This window comes from Fusarium oxysporum, chromosome II (assembly GCF_013085055.1).
Source record: "Fusarium oxysporum Fo47 chromosome II, complete sequence".
Taxonomy (NCBI): Eukaryota; Fungi; Ascomycota; class Sordariomycetes; order Hypocreales; family Nectriaceae; genus Fusarium; species Fusarium oxysporum.
Window position 1 is genome coordinate 295,530 of NC_072841.1, and position 22,259 is coordinate 317,788.

The 22,259-nt window shown below is 47.1% G+C and overlaps 12 protein-coding genes across 12 annotated transcripts; 9 read left to right on the forward strand and 3 right to left on the reverse strand.

Annotated features, from left to right (window-relative positions):
* Window positions 1-392: 392 nt before the first annotated feature.
* FOBCDRAFT_126654 (uncharacterized protein) lies at window positions 393-1,581 on the forward strand (the record flags this gene model as incomplete). The annotated part of the gene is made up of 3 exons (XM_059607812.1): window positions 393-760; window positions 902-928; window positions 984-1,581. 3 exons carry the CDS (start codon window positions 393-395, stop codon window positions 1,579-1,581), a joined length of 993 nt encoding a protein of 330 aa, XP_059464021.1.
* Window positions 1,582-1,614: 33 nt separating this feature from the next.
* FOBCDRAFT_153836 (uncharacterized protein) lies at window positions 1,615-3,197 on the reverse strand. The gene has a single exon (XM_031172364.3). It carries the CDS (start codon window positions 3,121-3,123, stop codon window positions 1,660-1,662), a length of 1,464 nt encoding a protein of 487 aa, XP_031049149.2. The 5' UTR covers window positions 3,124-3,197; the 3' UTR covers window positions 1,615-1,659.
* Window positions 3,198-3,848: 651 nt separating this feature from the next.
* On the forward strand, window positions 3,849-6,091 carry FOBCDRAFT_175486 (uncharacterized protein; the record flags this gene model as incomplete). The annotated part of the gene is made up of 4 exons (XM_059608505.1): window positions 3,849-3,899; window positions 4,104-4,216; window positions 4,263-5,311; window positions 5,357-6,091. The coding sequence occupies 4 exons, from the start codon at window positions 3,849-3,851 to the stop codon at window positions 6,025-6,027; spliced, it is 1,884 nt and encodes a 627-aa protein (XP_059464022.1). The 3' UTR covers window positions 6,028-6,091.
* FOBCDRAFT_213789 (NADP-dependent oxidoreductase domain-containing protein) lies at window positions 6,092-7,276 on the reverse strand. The gene is made up of 3 exons (XM_059609362.1): window positions 7,203-7,276; window positions 6,763-7,157; window positions 6,092-6,715 (listed from the first exon to the last, which is right to left on the reverse strand). The coding sequence occupies exons 1-3, from the start codon at window positions 7,214-7,216 to the stop codon at window positions 6,105-6,107; spliced, it is 1,020 nt and encodes a 339-aa protein (XP_059464023.1). The 5' UTR covers window positions 7,217-7,276; the 3' UTR covers window positions 6,092-6,104.
* A 315-nt stretch (window positions 7,277-7,591) lies between these two features.
* On the forward strand, window positions 7,592-8,734 carry FOBCDRAFT_256492 (BNR repeat-like domain-containing protein; the record flags this gene model as incomplete). Its single annotated transcript, XM_031172367.2, has 1 exon — window positions 7,592-8,734. The coding sequence occupies one exon, from the start codon at window positions 7,592-7,594 to the stop codon at window positions 8,732-8,734; it is 1,143 nt and encodes a 380-aa protein (XP_031049152.2).
* Window positions 8,735-9,501: 767 nt separating this feature from the next.
* On the forward strand, window positions 9,502-10,464 carry FOBCDRAFT_268460 (uncharacterized protein; the record flags this gene model as incomplete). Its single annotated transcript, XM_031172368.2, has 1 exon — window positions 9,502-10,464. The coding sequence occupies one exon, from the start codon at window positions 9,502-9,504 to the stop codon at window positions 10,462-10,464; it is 963 nt and encodes a 320-aa protein (XP_031049153.2).
* A 932-nt stretch (window positions 10,465-11,396) lies between these two features.
* On the forward strand, window positions 11,397-12,645 carry FOBCDRAFT_268461 (uncharacterized protein; the record flags this gene model as incomplete). Its single annotated transcript, XM_059611415.1, has 3 exons — window positions 11,397-11,797; window positions 11,852-12,151; window positions 12,213-12,645. The coding sequence occupies 3 exons, from the start codon at window positions 11,397-11,399 to the stop codon at window positions 12,643-12,645; spliced, it is 1,134 nt and encodes a 377-aa protein (XP_059466679.1).
* A 1,232-nt stretch (window positions 12,646-13,877) lies between these two features.
* FOBCDRAFT_127360 (FMN-dependent dehydrogenase-domain-containing protein) lies at window positions 13,878-15,573 on the reverse strand (the record flags this gene model as incomplete). The annotated part of the gene is made up of 5 exons (XM_031195617.2): window positions 13,878-14,020; window positions 14,068-14,276; window positions 14,325-14,788; window positions 14,840-15,381; window positions 15,432-15,573. 5 exons carry the CDS (start codon window positions 15,571-15,573, stop codon window positions 13,878-13,880), a joined length of 1,500 nt encoding a protein of 499 aa, XP_031028436.2.
* A 255-nt stretch (window positions 15,574-15,828) lies between these two features.
* On the forward strand, window positions 15,829-16,962 carry FOBCDRAFT_213791 (uncharacterized protein). Its single transcript, XM_031195616.3, has one exon. The coding sequence runs from the start codon at window positions 15,919-15,921 to the stop codon at window positions 16,900-16,902; it is 984 nt and encodes a 327-aa protein (XP_031028435.2). The 5' UTR covers window positions 15,829-15,918; the 3' UTR covers window positions 16,903-16,962.
* Window positions 16,963-17,702: 740 nt separating this feature from the next.
* FOBCDRAFT_175498 (major facilitator superfamily domain-containing protein) lies at window positions 17,703-19,385 on the forward strand (the record flags this gene model as incomplete). The annotated part of the gene is made up of 4 exons (XM_031172372.2): window positions 17,703-17,870; window positions 17,919-18,069; window positions 18,116-18,281; window positions 18,329-19,385. 4 exons carry the CDS (start codon window positions 17,703-17,705, stop codon window positions 19,383-19,385), a joined length of 1,542 nt encoding a protein of 513 aa, XP_031049157.2.
* A 350-nt stretch (window positions 19,386-19,735) lies between these two features.
* Window positions 19,736-20,321, forward strand: FOBCDRAFT_196137 (uncharacterized protein; the record flags this gene model as incomplete). The annotated part of the gene is made up of 4 exons (XM_059608836.1): window positions 19,736-19,971; window positions 20,028-20,067; window positions 20,147-20,197; window positions 20,250-20,321. 4 exons carry the CDS (start codon window positions 19,736-19,738, stop codon window positions 20,319-20,321), a joined length of 399 nt encoding a protein of 132 aa, XP_059466680.1.
* Window positions 20,322-21,281: 960 nt separating this feature from the next.
* On the forward strand, window positions 21,282-22,210 carry FOBCDRAFT_196138 (uncharacterized protein; the record flags this gene model as incomplete). The annotated part of the gene is made up of 2 exons (XM_054703135.1): window positions 21,282-21,609; window positions 21,648-22,210. The coding sequence occupies 2 exons, from the start codon at window positions 21,282-21,284 to the stop codon at window positions 22,208-22,210; spliced, it is 891 nt and encodes a 296-aa protein (XP_054559110.1).
* Window positions 22,211-22,259: the final 49 nt, after the last annotated feature.

Genomic DNA, 22,259 nt, shown 5'->3' on the forward strand with positions numbered 1-22,259 from the left:
AAGAAGAAGAAAAGAATACATGATAGCCCACTCTGGAGCCTTGCGATCGACCACAGATATTCCCCAGCTTGGCCCTCAGGCTCTTCTATCACACTGCATTCCGTGAGCTGTAGAATCCGATTTGTGATTTACATCAGTGTTGACAACCAGTAAAGATTTCCCTTTGATCTAATTTCTTTTCCCGTTTCACCTGCAATGTGATGCGGCTGTGGCGTTGCCTCCAATCGCCTCAACCCTTGCTGCTGCTTCTTTGTCCTTGAGTTTGTCGCATCCGATCCAATCACTACTGAACCAACATGTTTGTCGCCGCCACGCGAAATACTCCTCTTCCCCTATATCAGTAAACTTATGAGTCCCGTAGCTCATCATGCAAGCCACGCAAAGACATCGCCATGTCAACCCCTCCGCCTCCAGACCCAGATGCTCCCCTCACGGGCGCTGCTCGCTCCGTGAACCGCCAAGGACTAATCATAATCGTCTGGATATGCTTCACCATCGCTACACTCTTCGTATCACTACGACTATTCGTTCGCTGGCATCAGAATCGGCGCTTCCTTGCAGATGACTACTGGATTACATGGGCGTGGCTATGCACTCTTACCATGGCTATACTGCAGACTGAGCAGATGGATCCTCTGTGGTATATGACTTACCTCCAGGCCGGTCGCATCGCCTACGATCCAAAGGAGCTAGAGTTCCAACGCAGTCAAATCACGCGATGGCAATTCCCTATCATCAAGCTGTTTTGGATCATATTATGGTCAGTCAAGGCGAGCTTTCTGGCGCTGTTTTATCGACTGGTCCAGCCGTTTCCTGTCATTCGTCGGTGTTGGTATGGTGTTTCGGTCTTTGCAGCATCGGCCCTCATCGTGTGCATCATCTGCAGTGTACTTACTTGCAGTCCTCCTTCTAACTACTTCCATGGTAAGTCGATCAGCTCAATCTCTGGTTATTTAATCTTTTACTGACTACTCTTTAGGCAGCTGTGATTCTCCGCGAGAACAATGGAGACAGTCCTTCAACGTCATTTTCTCAACGACCGTCGACGTTGCAACCGACCTCATGATCATGGCGCTTCCGATCGCAGTACTTCCCTCTCTACAGCTCGACAAGAAGAAGAAAATCGGGCTTGGAATTGCCTTTTCTCTGGGTATAATCATCATCTGCGTCGCCATTGTACGCATGTCACAAGTCATCGTTGGAAAAAAGGTCGATCTCGTTGGACTAGCTATCTGGGGTGCCGTAGAAACAGCAACCGCTCTTGTTGTCGGTTCACTACCAGCACTCAAAGGCTTACTTACCCGAGGCATCAAGAAGTATGCGACATCGAGGAGTGGTAGGACGGATCCAGCTGATTACGACAGCCGAAGTTCTCAACGTCGGCGAGGCCATGGCTCAGCAATGACGCCTCGGGCTATTGTGGTTTCTGACTGCATCCCTCTTGATGATCTCCATCGCAGTGGACAAGTCGATGGAGGTATATATGTACACAAAACATTCACGACTGCTACGACAAGGGATGATAGTTCTTCTCAGGGTGAAGGGGATGAAGCAGCTATAGTGAGAGCAGCACCAAGATAGAACAAGTCATTCAATGTAATATAGACATGTTCCCAGGGCATTCTAGTTATATACTGTGCTTATTTAGTGATAGATATACTACTCAAACTCCCTCCACTGCCTCACAACCTCATACAAACTATCATTATGCCCAACGTTTCCGGGGAAAACAACATAGTTCAACCCCGGCCACTTCGACTCTGGCTCATCGCACCTCCACATCGGAACCCCAGGTGCAGCTTGGCCAACAATAAGAGCACGCTTCATCCTCAATCCCTTTGTCGCCATGTCCGAAGATGTAATTCCGCCCTTGGCGATAATGTAACGAGGCTTCTGCTCTAGTCCCTGCAGGAACGACACCAGAGCCAGTGCAATCTTTGAGCCAATATCCAGACTCTCAACCTCGTCTTTTCCGACGATGAGCTCCCGACTTGTCATGACTAGAACATCCTGCCCGTTCTTGATATGCTGTGACGCAAGCTCAATTGCTTTTGCGACATCCTCTTTCGCTGCCTCGTCAGACTTGAGGAGTGCTTTTACATTGAGCGTGATAGTGGTCAGATTGTTGCCCGACTTCTGAACCAGAGAGTCCAATTGCGCGGTCGTCTTGGGTACATATGAACCGGCGATGATGAGACCACCGACGCTTTTAGATAAGCCGAGTTGTCCAGCTGAAAGAGGCGGGATAGATGAAATGCCTAGACGTGCTGATACAAAAGCAGCGCCTGTTCGGTACAAGAACTTCTTCCCTTGCTGCGACGCCTGTAGAAGAGCGGTAACCACAACATCAATGTCTTCGTCTGCAGCCGCGTTGATGACCAGCACAACAGGAGTTTCGCTTCTCTTTGGGAGCTGCATGATCTTCTTCAGAACTGCATCTGGCCCGCCAACTCGGATAGTCTCAAGGTCGATTGAATCAATGTTCTCGGGCGTGATATTTCCCTTGGACTTCTCCACGACGTAATCTCTTAGATTAGAACTCTTGTATCCAAACGTCGCATCCTTTGCAAAAGGCGTGTCAGCTGCAGGGATAAGCTTATCACCCTCATGAACATAGTGAATATCGTTAATAGTATATCTCCCGCCCTGAAGGAAGAACGGACACAAGATCCACGCATCAAACGCTCCGTTCACATGCTCCACTGCCTCAGGCTCAAGAGGAAAGTGACCTCTCAAGATGGAATCACCGCGTAGCACGATCTCATAAGGAAGGTTTGTCTCCTGAGAAGCTGTCTTTAGATTGGTGCAGATCTCAATCATGAGCTCACGAGCTTGTTGGGGATGAAGGGCGCGTGAATTGGTAAGGATGAAGAAACCATTGCCTGTCCCGACTTGCTTGAATGTTGAGACTAGGTTTTGGACGTCCCAGACTGTTAGGATGGTGATATCGTGGCATGTTTGTGTTCCTGTTGGGTCATCATCAAGGATAACTAGTAGGGGAGCTGGTGAGGAGGGGTTTTGAATGGTGGAGCGTGTTTGAGTTCGGAGTTGTTGATGCGAGGATGGTACTGGGGGCAGAGCTGAAAGAGCCTCAGATAAGATGAGTGTACCGCTTTGTGTCATGATGAATGAGTCTAATGATGACTGTGCTTATCTAGAGGAGCAGCGATATTGGCGTAGATGTCAATTGAGATAAATAATCGCTGTCTTCCGATTGAGTTTAGGGTAGCCGACAGATCGCAGGGTTCTTACCCGACATCCGCGAGCTGGTCCGTGTCTGTCGGTCTTCACCCCTATTGGCTACAAGAACCACCAGACCCAGCATTTCTGATCGGGCTGAAGAATTGAAAGTTAGAACAACGAGGGACACACATTCGATACGTGAGTATAGTCAGCCTTTCTTTTAAATTGAGAGCAAAATCATACTTGAGTTGGACCGAAACTGTGCATGCGCCTCACAGTGAAATGAATGCTTATTCAATATCTCCATTCATTCATTGCGGTGGGACCGACATAATGTTATGCCAAGCACAATAGGTGCCATAACCTATGCAGATGCATATATGCACAACGGCATAACTCAATAATAACCACTTCATAAAGCTCCATAACTTTCTTATGACTGCTGGTCCACAATGAATAGAATTATCTGCATTGAGCATGCGGAGGCACTCGGACTAACGATGCCTCCGTGCACCTCCGCATTTCCCCAGCGACAGATCCCTACCACATCAGTTCTAGTCAAAGGAGTAATTCTCGCTGACTAACCCCCCCCGCGTTTTCAATCTGAGCAACTTTGACGTGTTTTTGGCCATGAACCACTCGCGACAACGTGATAACAAATCATCATGTCAAAGCGGAACGGAAGTACTGCGACGCAAGAGTATGAGGGGAGTGTGGTATGTTAACAGTACGAATGATCTGCAGGGTGCATGGGCGTTGATCAGTGAGATAGCCTCCTCCGAAACGAGTGGCGATAACTTCCAATTCGGAGCATCCCGTTGCTCACATCTCGAGACATATCAGGGCATGCACAACATGTCGGAAGCACAAGGTACTCTCACCGCCACTTACCGATAAATTGAAGTGACTGACTTATTCAGATCAAATGTTTTATGGACGATGCTGGACCACCATGTCGACGGTGTAAAGAGAAGAAGCTGAGCAACTGCGCCGTTAGCAAGAACCTACAAACCATTATCGATGAAAAGACAGAGTATGCTTGGATTCAACTGTACTGAGATCCTGCTAACATATATTAGGTTATCTGAAGCCATGCTATCAGATCTTGACCAGGTGTACACAGCAGTCAAGGAGATGAGAAGTATAATGGGCTTACCAGAAATACCGCCATTACAGACGTCCCGGATGAACAAGCGAAAGGACTCGTCAGTACCGCCACCACAAGAGTCAACGACTCTTCAACTGGAGGACAATTATGGCCCATCATGTGACAACTCACCGAAACTCACGCCCGAAGACGATAGGTTGCCCCATGCGCCTATTCATTCTCTATATACACTGACTAGAATGAGAGCGCTTCGGTCACCGGGCAGTGGGAATGAGAATCCGAGTCAAGCCATCAATGACTTCATTTCACAAGGACAGATCTCACTGGCTGATGCTGAGCGGTTGTTTTGTGTTTATCGAGATCGCCTTGACGGGTTCATCTACTCTATCGGCTGCCCCTATAAAACCCTCGAGCAGCTTCGTCGGAAGTCATCAATCCTATGTGCGGCAACTCTCACCATCGCAGCGCTTCACGACCCAGCTGCCGATAAAGTATATGGCATTTGCAATTCTGAACTCCGGCGATTGACCGAGAAGTCAATGCTGCAACGACAAGGCGACAGGGACTACTTCCGAGCTCTCAGCATCGCTTCATACTGGCTTAGTGATCTGTCGTGGACATTGTCAGGCCATGCAATCCGACGAGCTGCAGAATGCAATATCCACAACAGCTACAGTCTAGCCATAAAGGACCAATCCGAAGAAGCCATGGACTCTGCTCGAATCTGGTCTATTCTTTATATCTGCGACCAGCACCTTGCTATTCTTTACGATAGACCGGCGATTATCCAGGACGATTGGCTTACGCAAGACTGGGAAGGCATCTTAAACTGTCCTTTGGCTACGGACCAAGATGAAAGACTCATGAGTCAGGTCGAGTTGATGGGTATCTTGCGTAACATACGACGATTATTCGGGCCTGATAAAGGAGAGGAGATTCCTAGATTGTATCTGAGTCAGATAGGGCACTATCATCGGCAGCTTGATCAGTGGATCACGAAATGGACCGATAGGCTCCCAGGTGAGTGGCCCAGCTTCCTCTTCGAACATAACTAACACCGACCAGAGGGCCATCCCAATATTGGCGCGTTTCCACGAAAAGGAGCTCTCTTCCACTTCCACCTCGCCCAACTATACCTCTACTCACATGTCTTCCGTGGCCAGTCCAACCAAATACCCAGCCATTTCCTCGATACAGCCTCAATGGCAGTAACTTCAGCATCAGCCATCATCGACATCCTCCTCACCGACCCTGATCTGTCCACAAGCATCGTTGGTATACCATCTTATCTTCTCTCTATGACAGCATTCGCAGCCATGTTTCTCGCCAAAGTCTCACATAAATACGGGGATAACCTGTTCAGACGTGATCAAGCGCTGGATCAGATTACACGACTAATCAGCCATTTCAGATCGTTGTCTATGGGCAAGTGGCATCTGGCCAATCTCATGATTAGAGGTTTGGAGACTGTGACTAGTCTTTTGACCTCGCATGGTGTTCAAGATAAAGTCCAGAATGCCATTTCATCAATGATGCCTGGAAATGAGGCCAATCAAAGCCTTGAAGATGTCTATAACACTAACCCTGATATGTTTACCGGTATGGATGGAACTACAATACCTACATGGGACACGACTTTCGGCTTATCACCCATCTTTGGCTTTGATCCATCATTCCTCGATGTAGATGGGTATATGCAGTCGATGGCTATCTTTCCAAACACCGAAGGAACCTGAAGGAGTATCTCAATTGATTGGTATTCATCTATGTATTTATCCCAAACCTCTATGCGCTTCTTTTCCTAATCATGACTCTACATGCCCTGAATGTTCCTTGGCCGGTACTCGCTCTCCAAATACTCCAACTCCTCCTTCGTAAACTTGACATTCAACGCCTCCACCGACTCCTTGATTCTCTTCTCAGAGTTCAACCCCAAAATCGGATAACATCCCTTCTGAAGAACCCACGCCGTAGCAACAAGTGCCATACTAATCCCCTTATCAGCCGCAACCTTCTCAACCCGATTCACGATCTCCAAATTGGCATCCGCAAACCACGCTTCCGTCTTCTTATCGCTCTGGCTCCTAATCGACTGATTCGCCTCATCCTTCTTGCTCGACAGAGGCTTGGCGAGAAGACCACGGGCGATGGGACTCCAGGGAATGACGCCAACGCCCGTGGCTTCGCAAAAGGGGAGCATTTCTCGCTCTTCCTCACGGTAGAGGAGGTTGTAGAAGGGTTGCATGGAGATGAAGGGGGTCCAGCCCTTGGATTGGGCGATGTATTGGAGACGGGCGAATTCCCAGGTGTACATTGATGATGCGCCAATGTAGCGGACTTTGCCGGATTGGACGACGTCGTGAAGAGCGCGCATGATCTCTTCGGGGGGTGTTTCACGGTCTAGACGGTGAATTTGGAGGACATCTATACAGTCAGTATGTCACTTACTTTACTAGGTCAGACAGGCTTACCAATGTAGTCAGTTCCAAGTCGTTCAAGACACTTATCAACAGCATGGAAAATATGCTTCCTACTCAACCCCATCTGATTCACAAGCGGTCCATCATTGATACTAGCAGGCCTTGTGCCATCATCCATAACAGGATTAAAGATCTTTGACAAGATAACAACCTTTTGGCGAGGAATGTTGAACTTCTTCAAGGCCTTGCCAATGATGACTTCTGACTCGCCATTGGAGTACGTATCAGCTGTATCCCAAGTGTTGATGCCTTGGTCATAAGCAGCTTTGAGAAGCTTTAGGCCATCTTCTTCGTCGAGAACCCAGGGCGAGCCTTGCCATGAGCTTGAACCGAAGGTCATGCAGCCGAGGATGACCTTCGAGATCTTGAGACCTGTGTTGCCGAGTCTGGGCTGTTAATGCGGGGGTCTTGGTGATGATGGACTTGCTTACCTGACGTATTCCATTTTGAAGGCACGTGTGAGGATGGTACTATGTGATGATTATGTGTCTATTGAACAGGTCCTGTTGTTATTTTTATTTGTTTTTAAATGCCGCTTTTATGCCACTCATCTTCATGCCGATCGACTAACGCTGATATCGCCGAACATTTCCTTCCCCGCATTATTCCACCAGGATCATCAACCCCTCACCTCCAACGCCATCCAATCGGCCATCCTTCCAATTGGTCAGCGAGTCATTCATAGTGGGTTTAGAGTCGGGCTAATATCCGCTGGGATCGTGGGGAAGCAGACAAATCTACGTAGAAGAGGCGATGCTTTAAACCACCAAGACAAGACTCATTGCAGCGTCAACAAGCAGCTCGATAACCGCAAGCAATCATGACACCAAATCTTCAGACTATTCCTGTTCCTTCAGCGACAGTTCAGTCGCACGCTTCGAATTTGTTGCAACTCCCTGACAAGACTGTGTTATGTACATGGTTTGGTGGTTCGCAAGAAGGGCTGCCTGATATCAGTATCTGGCTGTCTCGATTAGAACCGGGATCATCATCTTGGACTACCCCGCAAAAGATCTCATTTGATGAGAACAGAAGTTGTCAAAACCCAGTCTTGTTCAGGGCGCCTCACAATGGAGAGATTTGGTTGCTTCATACTTCGCAAGACGCGGGTAATCAGGATGGCGCTTATATCTTGAAGCGCACATCTTCTGACCAGGGTCATACTTGGTCTGAGGCCAGCCGTTTACTCCCTGATGTAACAGGCATCTTTATCAGACAACCCATTGTTATCAATGGCGATGGTACCTGGATTTTGCCAGTTTTCTACTGCCGCACGGAACCCGGTCACAGATGGATCGGAAGTGACGATATATCTGGTGTTCTTTACTCAGATGACAATGGTGCAACTTGGAAGGAGAAGCAAGCACCAGACAGTGTTGGATCTGTCCACATGAACATCATCCCCCCAGTACCCGGCTCTTCATCTTGGGTCGCATTCTACCGCAGCCGCTGGGCAGATAACGTCTACCGCTCAACATCCAATAACGGCATTGATTGGGAAACACCAAAAGCAACAACCCTCCCAAACCCCAACAGCGGTATCTGCGCAGCCCGCTTATCATCAGGCCGTATTGCCATTGTCTTCAACAGATCAAACGCCTCAGCTGATACCCTCAAGCGACAAGGCTTGTACGATGACATCACGCCTGAGGATGATAAGCGACCCAATCAGGTCACAAAGACAGGGAAGGATGCGATTTGGGGAACGCCGAGGAAGACGTTGACGCTTGGAGTTTCGGAGGATGAGGGGCTGACGTGGAGAGAGCGTGTGCTTGAAGATGGGGATGGGTTCTGTGGGACGAATAGTTCTTCGGGTCAGGAGAACAGGGAGTTGAGTTATCCGAGTATTTATATTGAAAAGGATGGGGATAGGGATGTTGCGCATGTAGCGTATACTTGGCATCGGCAGCATATCAAGTATGTTAGGATTGACGATGTTGAGGGATGGGTTCGCTCCAATTGAGAAATAGATCTGAATTGCATAAATAACTTCATAAACCATGTTACAAATGACTTATGTAAAGACCGTGAAATTCAAGAATTTGGGAATTGTTCGATGACCTCATCTCATGAACTATGAAGGTATCGTCCCTCTTTCACATCTGTCTTCTTTGAAGAGGTAAACAAAATTGAATAGCTTCATTTTCCTTCTGACTAACCACATACTCCATGCCTGTTCCACAGCTCTATGTATTAATATTAGACACATTTAAACTCTGTCAACTAGCCAGATGTCATCTCCAGTTCGACTTCTTGTATCAAAGGATAATGTTCTACATACGTATCCAACGCCTAGATAATTTCTTCATTTCCTTACCCTACATCAAAATGAACCCATTTCCTGAACCTTTCGCATAGCTGTGACTGGCAAAGAAGCCTTTCTGCTGGCCGCAATCTTGCATCCAATTCTTCAGCCCAGACTCGGTCTGGTTCCCGGCCTAGACGTGGCGTATGATCCAAGAGTGTCCACTCGTCCAATAGGATTTCTCACCGCGACCCATAATCGGCTAAGAGCACCAAGCACTCGCTGCATATCCACCAACGGAACTGGGGCTCTGTAAGTCATAGCGGAAGATTGGCGATATCTCAAGATGGCTTACCCTTGAGATAATGGAAGTTAAAAAGAATGGCTTTTCTGAGATCGAGACACAATATCCACTTCCGCGACGCAAGACTTGCAAACACTAGCAATAGACAACACTCATCTTTGCTTTTGCAGTAATCCTCATCATGACTCAAACAAAAGAAAACGTTCTAATAACTGGAGCCGGGGGCTTCATCGGCCAAGAACTCATCACATCTCTCCTCAAAGACATGCCCACCGCTCACTTCACCCTCACCGACATCATCACACCTCCCGTCCCCGCAGGAGCAGAAAATCAGGTCACATCCCTCAAAGCAGACCTAACAGATCCCTCAGCTGTTAAATCCCTGCTGTCCAACCGCTTCAGCCACGTCTACATCCTTCATGGTCTCATGTCCGGTGGCGCAGAAGCCAATCTTGACCTAGGACTCAAGATCAACGTCGACTCAGTGCGGAGTATCCTCGACGTACTACGGGCTGAATATCCCGGCACAAAGGTGATATTTGCTAGCTCTTGCGCTATCTACGGCCAGACGGACCTTGTGACGGAGTTTGGCACACTTCCTCAACCTAAAAGCTCCTACGGCATTCAAAAGTTGCTCGTGGAGCTTTTACTCAACGACTACTCCCGCCGCGGTCTTCTCGATGGACGTATCGTCAGATTACCCACTGTTATCGTCCGCCCAGGTGCACCCTCAGCAGCTGCATCAAGCTTTGCATCAGGAATTGTCCGAGAGTCTCTACAAGGAGTCCCCAACATTCTACCCGTTAGCAGAGACCTCGAGCTTTGGGTATGCAGTCCAGCAACAGTTATCAAGAACCTCATCAAGATCAAAGACGTTCCAAAAGAGAAGTTCGGTGATTCGAGGGTGGTGAACTTACCAGGCATTACGGTCACGGTGCAGCAGATATTGGACGCTCTGAAAGAGGTTGGCGGTGAAAAGGCGCTTGCGCAGATTGAGGAGAAGAGAGATCCGGCTATTGAAGCAATTGTAAATAGTTGGCCGGCGAGATTTGATGTTTCTAGGGCTTATGGGCTTGGGCTTGAGGCTGATGGGAAGGTGTTGGATGCTGTTAAGGCGTTCCATGCAAAGATTGCCAAGGCTTAGTTTGCCGAAGAACTCGGAGGCGAAATTAAAGCATGCTAAAGTCAATTTTAATTATTAGAGTTAGTTTCTTATCACTCTAGGCTAAGTGAGTACTAAGCATAGGCTAAGCTTAGGCTAAGGTATCTAAGCAGGCCTACTTTTAGGATTGTATACCTGGTTAATGCTTTTTATAAGGGATTAAATCTAGGCTACTTGCTTATTTTAGGTTTATTATTATATTTCTTATATAAAACTAAGTATATATATCTACTGTTTAATGTTTGATTACTGGCACTGGGAGATGATAAAATATGAAAACATGAGATTCTGGAAATATGGCACTGGGTATGGAGGGAATACATCTTGGCATTCATTAATTTGGCCGCCAATAGCCTCAACATGCAGACATCACTAGTGAGATGTCTAACGCAAGGTACTAGCACGTTTGAATTCTTCTCCCTGTTGGGCTTTACCTGTATGATACGAACTTTATGTATGTCAGATTATCAGAGTTGGTTTTTCCAGCAGAAATCACAGGGCGAAGAGGCCCGCAGTCTTGACTCAGGTTGGCCGAGCTTTCCTCGCCAATCATAGGGCCTTTAGATATGTGCTCAACATCGCATCAGCCGTACGGTACTATCTTAAACATCGTTTGACCATATTTTCTATTTCTGTTGAGATAGAAATAGATTCGTATCCGGCTTTCTAACAAAGTTATCCTGTTCTTAGGAAGCAATCGAAGCTGTGGCTGTTGGGGTTTGGGTAGACCTGCATATTGGGCTGAAATAACATGCACAGCCCTGCGATTATTTGTTATTGTTCTCATTTTGCATAGCCTGTCAATAATTATATACTACAGGATTCCATGAGATTCCATGAGGCAGTAAACATAAATGCCCGGTAGTGCTACCATCAAATTGGAGAAAACGCGAGAGCTTGCGCTGAACTCAACAATGGATCCATTTTCTATTGCAGCAGGCTGCGTGGGGTTTTATGAGGCCGTCGTCAGAACTGTTCCAGTTGTCATTTCCTTTATCAACTCAGTCAATTGTGCAAGAGACGAATTAAGCAAGATATATGACCAACTCCAACAATTAAACCTTGTTCTCTGTCGTATTCAGCAAGACATTGGGCCGAAGGAGGATACGTCTGACCAGGACCGAGACCTCATATTTACGATTATCAACAGATGCCTTGAGGCAGTAAAATCTATCAACACAATCACTGAGGACCATACCAAGTGGTTTGGGCCTGGTAAATGGGCCCTTTACGGCAAAGAAAAATGTCAGTTGATCAGCAAGAGCCTGGAGGAGTCTATCAGAGACCTAAACCTTGTATTACAAGGGCGAAACAGGTAAGCGATAAAACTGTTCTCTATCGGATGGAAGCTTGACTGAAAATGAAACAGTACGGTTCTGCATACGATCCTGATGCAGAACAACCTTTCAGCCCTCCAGAGCGATGATATGCAGCGGGATGTAGGCACGATCTTGGGAGACACGGATTATTTGAAGCGTCAGACGTCAGAGCAAACAGACACCATTGCTGCTATGAGCCAGACAATTTCAGAAATGCACACTCTGCTTCTTCAGAATACTATGCTTTCCTGGGACGAATACACTTTTCAGGATTCCTACGGCAAACAGCGGAAAATGTCTAATAATAGCGAGTCCATCTTTCGTCATTTTCATTACTCCGCCAGTGAAAGGTATGGTCTCTCCATTGCTCTTGCTATTATATCTATCGGGAATGCAACTAATTTAACAAAGCGAAGAAAACTCCTCAATGGAAAACTATGATTTCAATGAATATCTTGGTACAGACCAGTCATCGGTAGCCGAACAGTTTAAATGGGAGGCAGAAAATTGTTCGTTTGTTTCCAGTGGAGACTTCCCTCCGTACACTGAAGCACCCGGGATAGCTTGCCAAGATCCCCTAATGGCAGTAGAGTCATTGGGAAAGTCTGCTGAGAGCCCCATTGCGGCCAAGTTCAAGACAGATGTACATGCAAAGGCAAGAGCGGCTAATCCAAAGGGTACTCAACACCTTTGTTTAAGTCCGAACGCGATTAGCAAAGATGGCAAAGCTCGACGCCAAAACGTCAGTCTCCAGAACGGTAGCCCAGAACAAAGGAGCATAAAGGGCCAAATGGTTATTCATGATTTTCAACGACAAGTTAGAGCAAGGAGAGTTGGCTGTTAAAAGCCAACTGGAATCTCATGCAAGGTTTATAGAAAGCATCTCACCATAAATCCACATTCGCTGTCCTAAAATCATTGCCTATTGCTTGTCAAAGAGACTAACACTTGAATCCAATTTCCTAGTTTCTTCAGAAAACCATAATTAAGTACATTCTGAAAGAATCACTCAGCTAAGCTTTGAAGGGGATATGCCGCTTAAGTAGGATAATATAGCTTGTGGGTTCTTTAAATATAATCGGTCGAGGTAGGGGCGCCGCAGAGGAAAAAACCCATAGCTAGTAAATAGAGAGTAAAACTATATTAGAGTTAGTCTGTTGTTTGGTGACTAGTAGTGACTGAGTGGAAGTGGATCATGGATAGCCCTGATTAATTAAGAAAAAGGTTAAATGTAGTTATCATACAGATAGGTAGAATGGAGTCTAAATAACAGGCAGAAGTCTAGATATAATAATTTATTAAAGTATAAGACCACTTATTATAGCAATATGATTAAGTTTTAGGAGTAAGAAGCCTTATACTAGCTTATTACTCTAAGCATAGAAGGATTAAATTATAGCAAAGCTCTGGGAGTATATTAAGGGATTGAAAAGTAATATCTTAAATTATAAATAGCTTTAGAAGCTACCTCTGGTTAAGGTTACTATTACAGCTGTATAGTCTAAAGTATAGTAATACTCCAGGTCTTGGTCCTATTTCTGAGACCAGGAGCTTAAGGTAAATAGCTCTAGTATAGGCTAATAAGGTGCTAATAGGGGGGTGAGTGGTGCTATAAATGCGGCAGTCTTTAGCAGAACACATATCGCTTGAGTTTTGTCTCAGGATATCAATATATTTATGCAGGAATAGTAATAAATAATTATGTGACATGATTGTTGACTGGAGAACAAGTCGGGTACACGTGCTCGGCTCGCTCATTCTGGCTGATGTGTAAAATGCTGAGCATGCTATCGGTGTAGGGCTGGAGACGGCTCGTACCTTCTTAATACCTAATTTGGAATGGCGTTTGAGTGGCCACGAACGTAAGGGAAATGCTAGGGGGTTGGAAAATGGTCCGCAACGCTGCAATAGCCAATGTCGGTAAAAGGCCAAGGCCAACTTGAAGCTTTAGATACAGAGGTCAAAACATAGAAGAAGAGTGAAAGATGATTTGCAGGGTAATATTGTGTACATGTATGCTACTTCGAGAAAAGATCTATGTGCTATCGAGATGTGCTCTCTCATCGTGAAAAACCACTACAGCTTCGATAACAGACGTGTGTACGCATTACCAACCACCATATGATCAACATCCAGCGTATTCAGCAAGCTGGGTCTTGCTTCACTCAGCGATGTTATACCGCAAAGTCGCATTGAGGTTTCAAGCTCATCTTTAAGAACTATAATTCGTTAGCTTCATCGTCGTGGCGCGACATACAAAACTCACTATGGCAGAGATGCTCGGCACCGTCTTGGCCGTGAATAAGAGAGTACAGGAACGGCCGACCGATACCAACTGCTGTTGCTCCAAGAGCGATGGCCTTCAAGATATCCGATCCCCGCTCGAAGCCGCCGTCGATGTAGACTTCAAGCTGATCAAAAACCTCTGGGCAGTTCTTCCGTAGTTCTAGAAGTACCAAGATACTGGCTTGAGCGCTGTAAAAGATTAGCTTTGACCTTTCAACGGAAGAACATATGACTTACCCGTCTAACGACCTTCCACCATGGTTACTCAACAGCACACCCTCAACACCGTACTCCGCCGCTTTAATAACATCCTCAGCAGTCTGAACACCCTTCAACACAATGGGTAAACCCCCGCTCGCCTCCCGAATCCAAGCCAAGTCATCCCAACACAATGACTTGTCAATATACTGCGCCATAAGACGTCCAAAGCCACTCCCCTTCTTATCCTTACTGCTCTCACCACCACTGATCGCCGACTTGACAGTTTGCTCCTGCGCAGCTCTCTCATCTGCCTCGCGCTTCCCTGGTACAGGCGCATCAACTGTTACAAAGATTGCTTTGACGCCGAGACCACGGACCGTTTTGAGTAGCTCGACGGTCTTTTCGTGGTTGGAGTTGACGTATAGTTGGAAGAAGAAGGGCTGTGTTGAGGGAGCGGCTTTGACTATTGACTTCAACGAGAAGGAAGCGTTACTTGAGATCTAGCAACCGTTAGCTAAGAACTTTGAGTGTTGGCAAATGGGTTTACTTACACATTGGATGATGCCCTCGTTGGCCGCCGCCCGACTAAGCGCCAGCTCCCCATCGGGATGAGCAAGTCTCGCCATCGCAGCAGGAGAAACAAAGAACGGTGCGCTACTATCGAAACCAAGAATACTGGTCTTGTAGTTCACTTGCGACACGTTCCTCAAGATCCTGGGTCTGATCATGACTCTCCGCACCAGCTCCTTATTCTTCCCGTGGGTGACGAGATCTGTCGCAGCGGAAGAGTAAAACGCCCATGTTTTCGCGGACAGGGAATCTTGCGCTGCCTTTTCAAAGTCAGGAGCACTTAAGATTGCATCTAACGATGGGATTGTTTTGGTCTTTGGTGTCGAGGGGACGTCGTTCGTTTGTGTTGGTGATGTAGGGGGCGGTACGGGATCGATCTCGGTAGTTTTAGGCGTCGGTCGACTAATTGCAGACTCCTCGAGGAGCCCAATTAATTTGTCGCTTGGAAGGTCTTCGATGATATCAGGCGCGTGGACATCGTTATACAGTTCCGTGGCATCAGAACCAGCGAGGTTCAACAAAACTAGCCATCATGATTAGTCTCGCTACAACCCCCAGATTTGCTCAACATACCTTCTGGACCACCAGGATGCTCATTAATAAAGTGTGTAATATCCCAAACCTTGGAATGAACAGCTATCCAGCAGTCATTGGCCGTGTTATGCTGTTTCAAGTCGTCCAAAGACACTCTTCTCGTCTCAATTGATGTCTCCATGATTGCTGATAGTATTGACTGAACCTCCAAGAACAAAACAAGTTGTAGGCCTTGAAAATAAGCTAATCACCAAAGCTGCAATTTACTATCTCCAGAAACTGTTTACAGCCCGGAAATGCCGAGTATCGGGCTGGGGTCACGGAGAACCCTCCCATTGGCTGCTTTCGCCGCCCGGGAATGTCTCCGGGCGTTCAACCCCGCATTGGGCTTTGGAGTTTTGGTGCACTTAAGAGCTCGGAGATAGCATGGACGATTACTGCATCAAGCGATATCTTCATTACACAATCATTCCTAAGTGAGAACCAATCTATCATTCACTAGTCACATTATCAGTCAATCATCAAAATGGAACGCAGCACAATCCAAGCCAAGGCAAAGCCCCTCCCCCCAGGAGTCTACACCCCCGTCGTCACACTCTACAAAGCAGACGACCCAACCCAACAAGTAGACCATGAAGCAATGCACACCCAATGTCAAGCCTTAATCAAGGCAGGCATGCACGGTCTCGTCTATCTCGGCACGAATGGCGAACTAGTTCTCCTCTCACGAGAAGAGCGCAAAGCCATCATCAAAACAGCGGTGCAGGCCGCTTCTGCAGCCGGTGGACCTGACTACCCCATTGTGGCAGGCATCTCAGCACAGTCCACGCAGGAGTCGATCCAGAACGCCAAAGATGCAGCGGAGGCTGGAGCTGGCTTTGGGTTGCTTCTGCCGCCGAATTACTGGCCCAAGGCACTACCCAGCCAAGCTATAGTGTCGTACTTTAAAGAGGTTGCGGCTGCTTCACCGATACCTATTGTCATTTACAACTTTCCCGCTGTTACATCTGGTATTGATCTGGATTCTGATCAACTAGCTACTCTGGCTTCTGAACCGAATATCGTAGCGGTGAAGTTGACATGCGGCAACGTCGGAAAGCTTGCTCGGTTAACAGCGCTCTTCTCACACGAACAATTCGGTGTTTACGGCGGAAGCAGTGATTATCTCCTCCCCACCCTCCACAGCGGTGGAAGCGGTTGTGTTACAGGGATGGGTAACATTTTCCCGTCAAGTACAGCGGGTGTCTATGACTTATGGAAAGCTGGCAAGATTAACGAGGCGAACAAGCTTCAGGGACTTGTCGCTCATGCTGAGTGGGCTTGTAAGAAGGGTATTAGCAATACCAAGTATGGAGCGTGGCATTTCCTGGGCAAGGAAATTGGGTTGGATAATGAGACTTCGTGGCATATGAGGAAGCCTTATCAGCCGCTTGATGATAAGTCCAAGGAATGGACGGTCAAAACACTGAGTGTTTTGGCTGATACTGAGAAGCGATTGAGGAAGCAATAGACTGTTTAGTATTGACATAGTCATTAAATGCACGACCAAAAGAAAGTTCCTGTTTCATCATTCTGAGTTAGCTGTTGTGTATGATTCTTATCGATGCACGCCCGTTGACAACAATCCCTGGGCCTAGACCATGTCTAGATCAAAGCTCAGTGGCGAGACAACGACACGCAGCGTGAACAGGCATACGCGTAAATGCTTTGCCTGTAGACATGTCCAAAGCAGATTCGAGCCTGCTGAACTGAATTACTCAAACGCCTTGGCCATTATTGTGCGTCGGGCTTGACTGATCGCGATGCATTAGCTTGTCGTCCTCATCATAGATACGGTCTGTCTTTCGCATTTGTTCCCTGGATGCACATAGTAAGATCACAAGCCATCACGAAATAATTCTTGGTGAATATCGCGATACTCGGTCATAAAACCGACACCGACATGATTACATTTCCTGCACTGATGCTGCAATCATCTTTCGATGATGTCTTGGGTGGCACAGATATCACCAAGCGGGCGGCCATCTCCTTCGGTCTTCCCTCCTACTGGCTAACTAAATCTCCCCTCCAATCCAACACTATCAGTGCGCCTCCAAGCACGACTCATTCAGAAGTCTAAACGCGCTAGTCTGCCTCCCCAGATTCGATACCCCATACCCCGCATTCACTCCCCCATAACTTTGCCAAGTTTTTAATCCCATAAAAAGGAGTTGATATCCCCAATATCAAGGTCTCCTCAATCCAGTGATACTCCAACTCACCAGGATCAACTATACATCCCAGCATTTACTTGAATCCGAGTTTGTGATCATGGCTCTGAGGAATTCCATCTCGGATGAGAAGGACGTCGAGGCTATCGCCTCTCATCTCGACCATGCCAACACTGCAGCTACCAATGGTGGTTTGTCCGCTGAGGACATGGAGTTTGTAGCCAATTTTCCCGAGGAGAAGAAGAAGAAGGTCTTGGCAAAGATCGATGTAAGTTGATTGGTTTCACTCTGCACAGACAAGATCTGACTTCTTCAGTGGCGACTCATGCCGATGCTCGCTATTCTGTACCTCGTCACATATATCGACAAAGCGAATATCGGAAACGCCAAGATCGAGGGAATGCTTCCGGATCTTGGTATGAATGGAGAGCAGTACAACATCGCGCTCTCAATCTACTTCATTCCCTGTATGTTCACCGGTTCAGCGATATTGAGCAGGACTAATCTGAACAGATATTCTCGCTGAGATCCCTAGTAACATGATTCTCAACAAGTTTGCGAAGCCATCTCAATACATGGCCACTATCATGTTCATCTGGGGTATTGTTGTTGTCTGCACGGGTCTGATTCACAACTTTGGACAACTCTGCGCAATCCGTATCCTCCTTGGTCTCTTTGAGTACGTAGTCACCCACCTCTAAATCTCATATACGCTAACATAATTAGGGCTGGCTTCTTCCCCGGCGCTATTCTCATCATATCGAAATGGTACCTCCCCCACGAGACGCAAACCCGAGTCGCGATTCTTTACACGTCCGCTGCCACTGGAGGTGCTTTCTCCGGCCTCTTCGCATACGCAATCGCCAAAATGGACGGCATCGGCGGTCAGGGCGGTTGGAGATGGATCTTCTTCATTGAAGGCATCTTCACAGTCGTCATGTCCTTCGTCACATGGTTCTTGCTCATCGACTCACCAACTCTCTCATACTGGCTCACCGATGAGGAGAAGCGCTATCTCGTTCTGCGCCAAGCTTCCAGAAGAGTCACCAACTCGGGCGAATACCGCGAGAAGACTTTCGACAAGGGGGCTTTGTTCGATGTTCTCAAGGACTGGAAGGCATATCTCCTCGTCATCATGTCCTGGTCCAACGCTGCGCCCAACTACGGTCTCAAGTTCTCCATGCCCTCTATCGTGAAGGGAATGGGATTCACATCCAGCAACGCCCAACTAATGACTATCCCTCCTTATCTCTGTGGAGCTATCTCATCGTACCTCCTCGCCCGATTCGCTGATAAGCACAAGTGGAGAATGCCCTTCATCGTTGGTCCTCAGCTCTGCATCATCATCGCCTTCTCTATCCTCATGACCAAAGCCGAGTTCATTGTTCAGAACCTTGGAGTGTGCTACTTTGCAGTCTGTCTCGCTTGCGCTGGCATGTATCCCATCTTGCCTGGCACCAGTGCCTGGAACATCGACAATAACCTCAACCCGACGAAGCGAGCGATCAGCATTGGCTTTGTCACCTGTGCAGGTACAATTGGTGGTATCTATGGCAGCTACATCTATATCGACAAGGAGAAGCCCAAGTACACGACTGGATACGGCGCATCACTGGGATTTGCGGTGGCGGGAATTCTAGCTGCAGTTACACTTGAGACTGCTTTGGTCATGATCAACAAGAAGAGGTCCAAGATCAGCGAGGCTGAGGTTCGAAGCAAGTACACAGAGGAGGAGCTTGAGATTATGGGTGAGAAGAGCCCACTGTACCAATATAAGCTGTAGTGGAGATGGTGACCCGGAAATACTTCAATTTACATCTTTGACCAATCTCTTGACTTCTAAAGCCTGTGTATGTCGAATGTGAACCAGGAATGACATGGGTTTTAGCGATAAACTCAAGAATCTTTCTTCTTAACATTCCGCCAAAACATTATAACCCAGCCTTGTGTACTTCCTTTGGAAGAATACGACACACTTGTATAAGTTGCGGTGTATCTTCGTAAACTTGTAGTCCTACTGGCATCTTACACTTTAGCCTCCCATACCCCCATTTTAAAACTTCTTTCTAAATCTATCGAATATTATTCACCCTATTGTTGCACGTGTAGTCGCTCAGTGCATGGTTTGGAATTATGCACGTGAAGACTCTGCTCAGTCTGGCTGTGCCTGCTCTCGCCTTCTTGGGCGGAGTAGCAGGTGTACCTTCCAGGAAGTACTCCTCCTATGATTATGACTTGGAACTCAAAGGAACCAACTTTGCTCCCGACCTTGCAGATCTCAAGGCTCGTCACAGTGCAAAACCCGCCTTGAGGATTATGCCTTTGGGCGCATCCATTGTCAGTGGGGTTGGGTCAAGCACTGGTAATGGGTACGTGACAAATAGAGCAAGAATGTCGCGGAAATGAAGACTGGCGTGCCTTGTAGCTTTCGAAAGCCTCTGAGGGACCAATTGAGATACAAAGGCGTACGTATACTCTAAAGGTCTCATTTCTGGGAGCCATTTCATGATCTAATCTTGATAATGCTGATATACGACATCTTAGTGGCTTGTCGATATGGTTGGTAGCAAACAGAATAGAAACATAACGGACAGAGTAAGTTCTGCTTAAGAAGCGTCAGTGTTACATCTTAACGTTAATTTAATAGGATTTTCGAAGCTACCCCTGGGTACACTATCGACCAAGTCCGAAAAGCAGCGAGCAACTCATATGGACATAAACCCAATGTCGTTTTGGTAAGCTGTTGCTGATGTACTGAGGACGACCTAAAAACTAACATGATTGTCAGATGAATGCCCAAGGGTAATAAGGTAGCCTTAGAGCAGCAGGAGCTTAGCTCTAGAAACAGAAACAGATTTTCGTATGCTCAAGTTTCGCCTCCAAGTTAATTAGTATTAGGAGATTTAGGCTTCGGCTTGCGTTAATCGCGCGCTATAGCTGCTGAATTTGTTGAGAAATCACGGTATAACATCTTCGGTGGATAAGGCTGAAGCGTCTATTAGTATAACTAAGCTCTAATTATTAAGGTTTAGCGTGAAGATCAAGTCACTTAGCTGCTGCGTACACCATCAAGCGATGCATCAGACAGTCGCTGATGCGTGAAATTCTACTCTACCATCCAATAGATCAATATGATGGTCTAAGAGAGCTTCTCAGGTGAGATCATAGGGGATGGACCGTCCAGGTAATCTCTTTGGTGGCGTCTTGGCTAAAGCCCAAGCTCTCGGCTCGGCGGGTAGATACAGAAAACGATCGTCACGTGGCGCGAGTTTTCTCCGCGACCGCGATATGGCTAGCCGCTTCTGGCAGCATCAGCTCAGCTCCCGCTGCAACCAGTCGCGCTATTGGCTTTAGCGTCGCCGTTATTGCTGTCAATCCAATGTAAACACTGCATAATTGCTTTTGAGAAGCAGGGCAAAGAGTCTAGACCTTTGCCAGCTATAAATATTCTCCGACAAAAGAAGGCCTATGCGGTCATAATCGCCTATCTAAGGCCACGAGCATATCTTGGCATAGCGACTGCAAGTTTCAGTATTCGCGGACGCGGTGATTGACAGTCGAATACTCAAGGACGTTACACAAGATGCAGCAGAGCGTGAACATAAATATCGGACTCTCTCCCAGCACTTGACAGTAATTTCTCTTAATTCAGATCGCATTAAGACAGTAACAATCCAACATGGAGACGCAATCGGATCCACAAACCTCTTCCTCTTCAGCTAGCTACGTTGTCAACAACGGATTTGGTCCACCAGGGCCCTCCACCCCTGACCCCGCAGTTCCTACTTGCATTGCACCCTGTCATTTTTTGAAAGGTGGTTCTCTTGAGGGTACCGCGTTGCACAATAACTGCCGTGCATGCTACGACCACAATGAAGCTCACCTGGTGGAGGGTGAAGAGCTCGAGATGACCGATGTCGAAATGTTGTCTCAAAGCTCACAGGGTCACAAGAAAGAGCCAGGCAAGTCCACTGCATTTTTTCATGACGCATATACTGATAGATGTTGTATGCAGCAACTGCAAACACTCACAATAACAACACAGTCGACGAGAAAACCCAATCTGACCCAAAACCTCTGACCAAAACCCCAAAGGGAAAGGGGCGGGACGGCTGCTATTATGTCTGTCCTTTTTACGCGCTTGACTCGGATCGATTTTACCACTGCGGAACTTACGGATTGACTTCCTTCTCCCGAGTGAAAGAACATATCGGACGTGAGCATTACTTCCGGGAAGAACATCACTACTGTAAGGATTGCTGCCAAGCATGGTCAACAAAAAAGGACTCGGACAATCATAAGAAAAACTGTCAGTCTTCGGGCATCAACCAAACTTCGATACTTTCAAAAGAGCAGTACACCTTTATTGGCAAAGAGGGCCGTAAAGCTACCGACAAGCAGAAGTGGGGGAAAATGTGGGAATATCTCTTCCCAAACCTTCCTTTGCCATCCTGTTATGCCATCGACCTGGAATCAAGGGTCAAGATGTACATGTGGACAATCTTCCCATTCATGTTCATTGAGTTGATGGAAGGATTGGGTTGTCATGTCTCAGTGGAATTTGCAACTCATTTCGCAATCACCATCGTCAACCAACTTTTCCCTTAATCCCCATCCCAATGGCTATAAGCTATTCTGATGAGTTCTTTCTCTACCA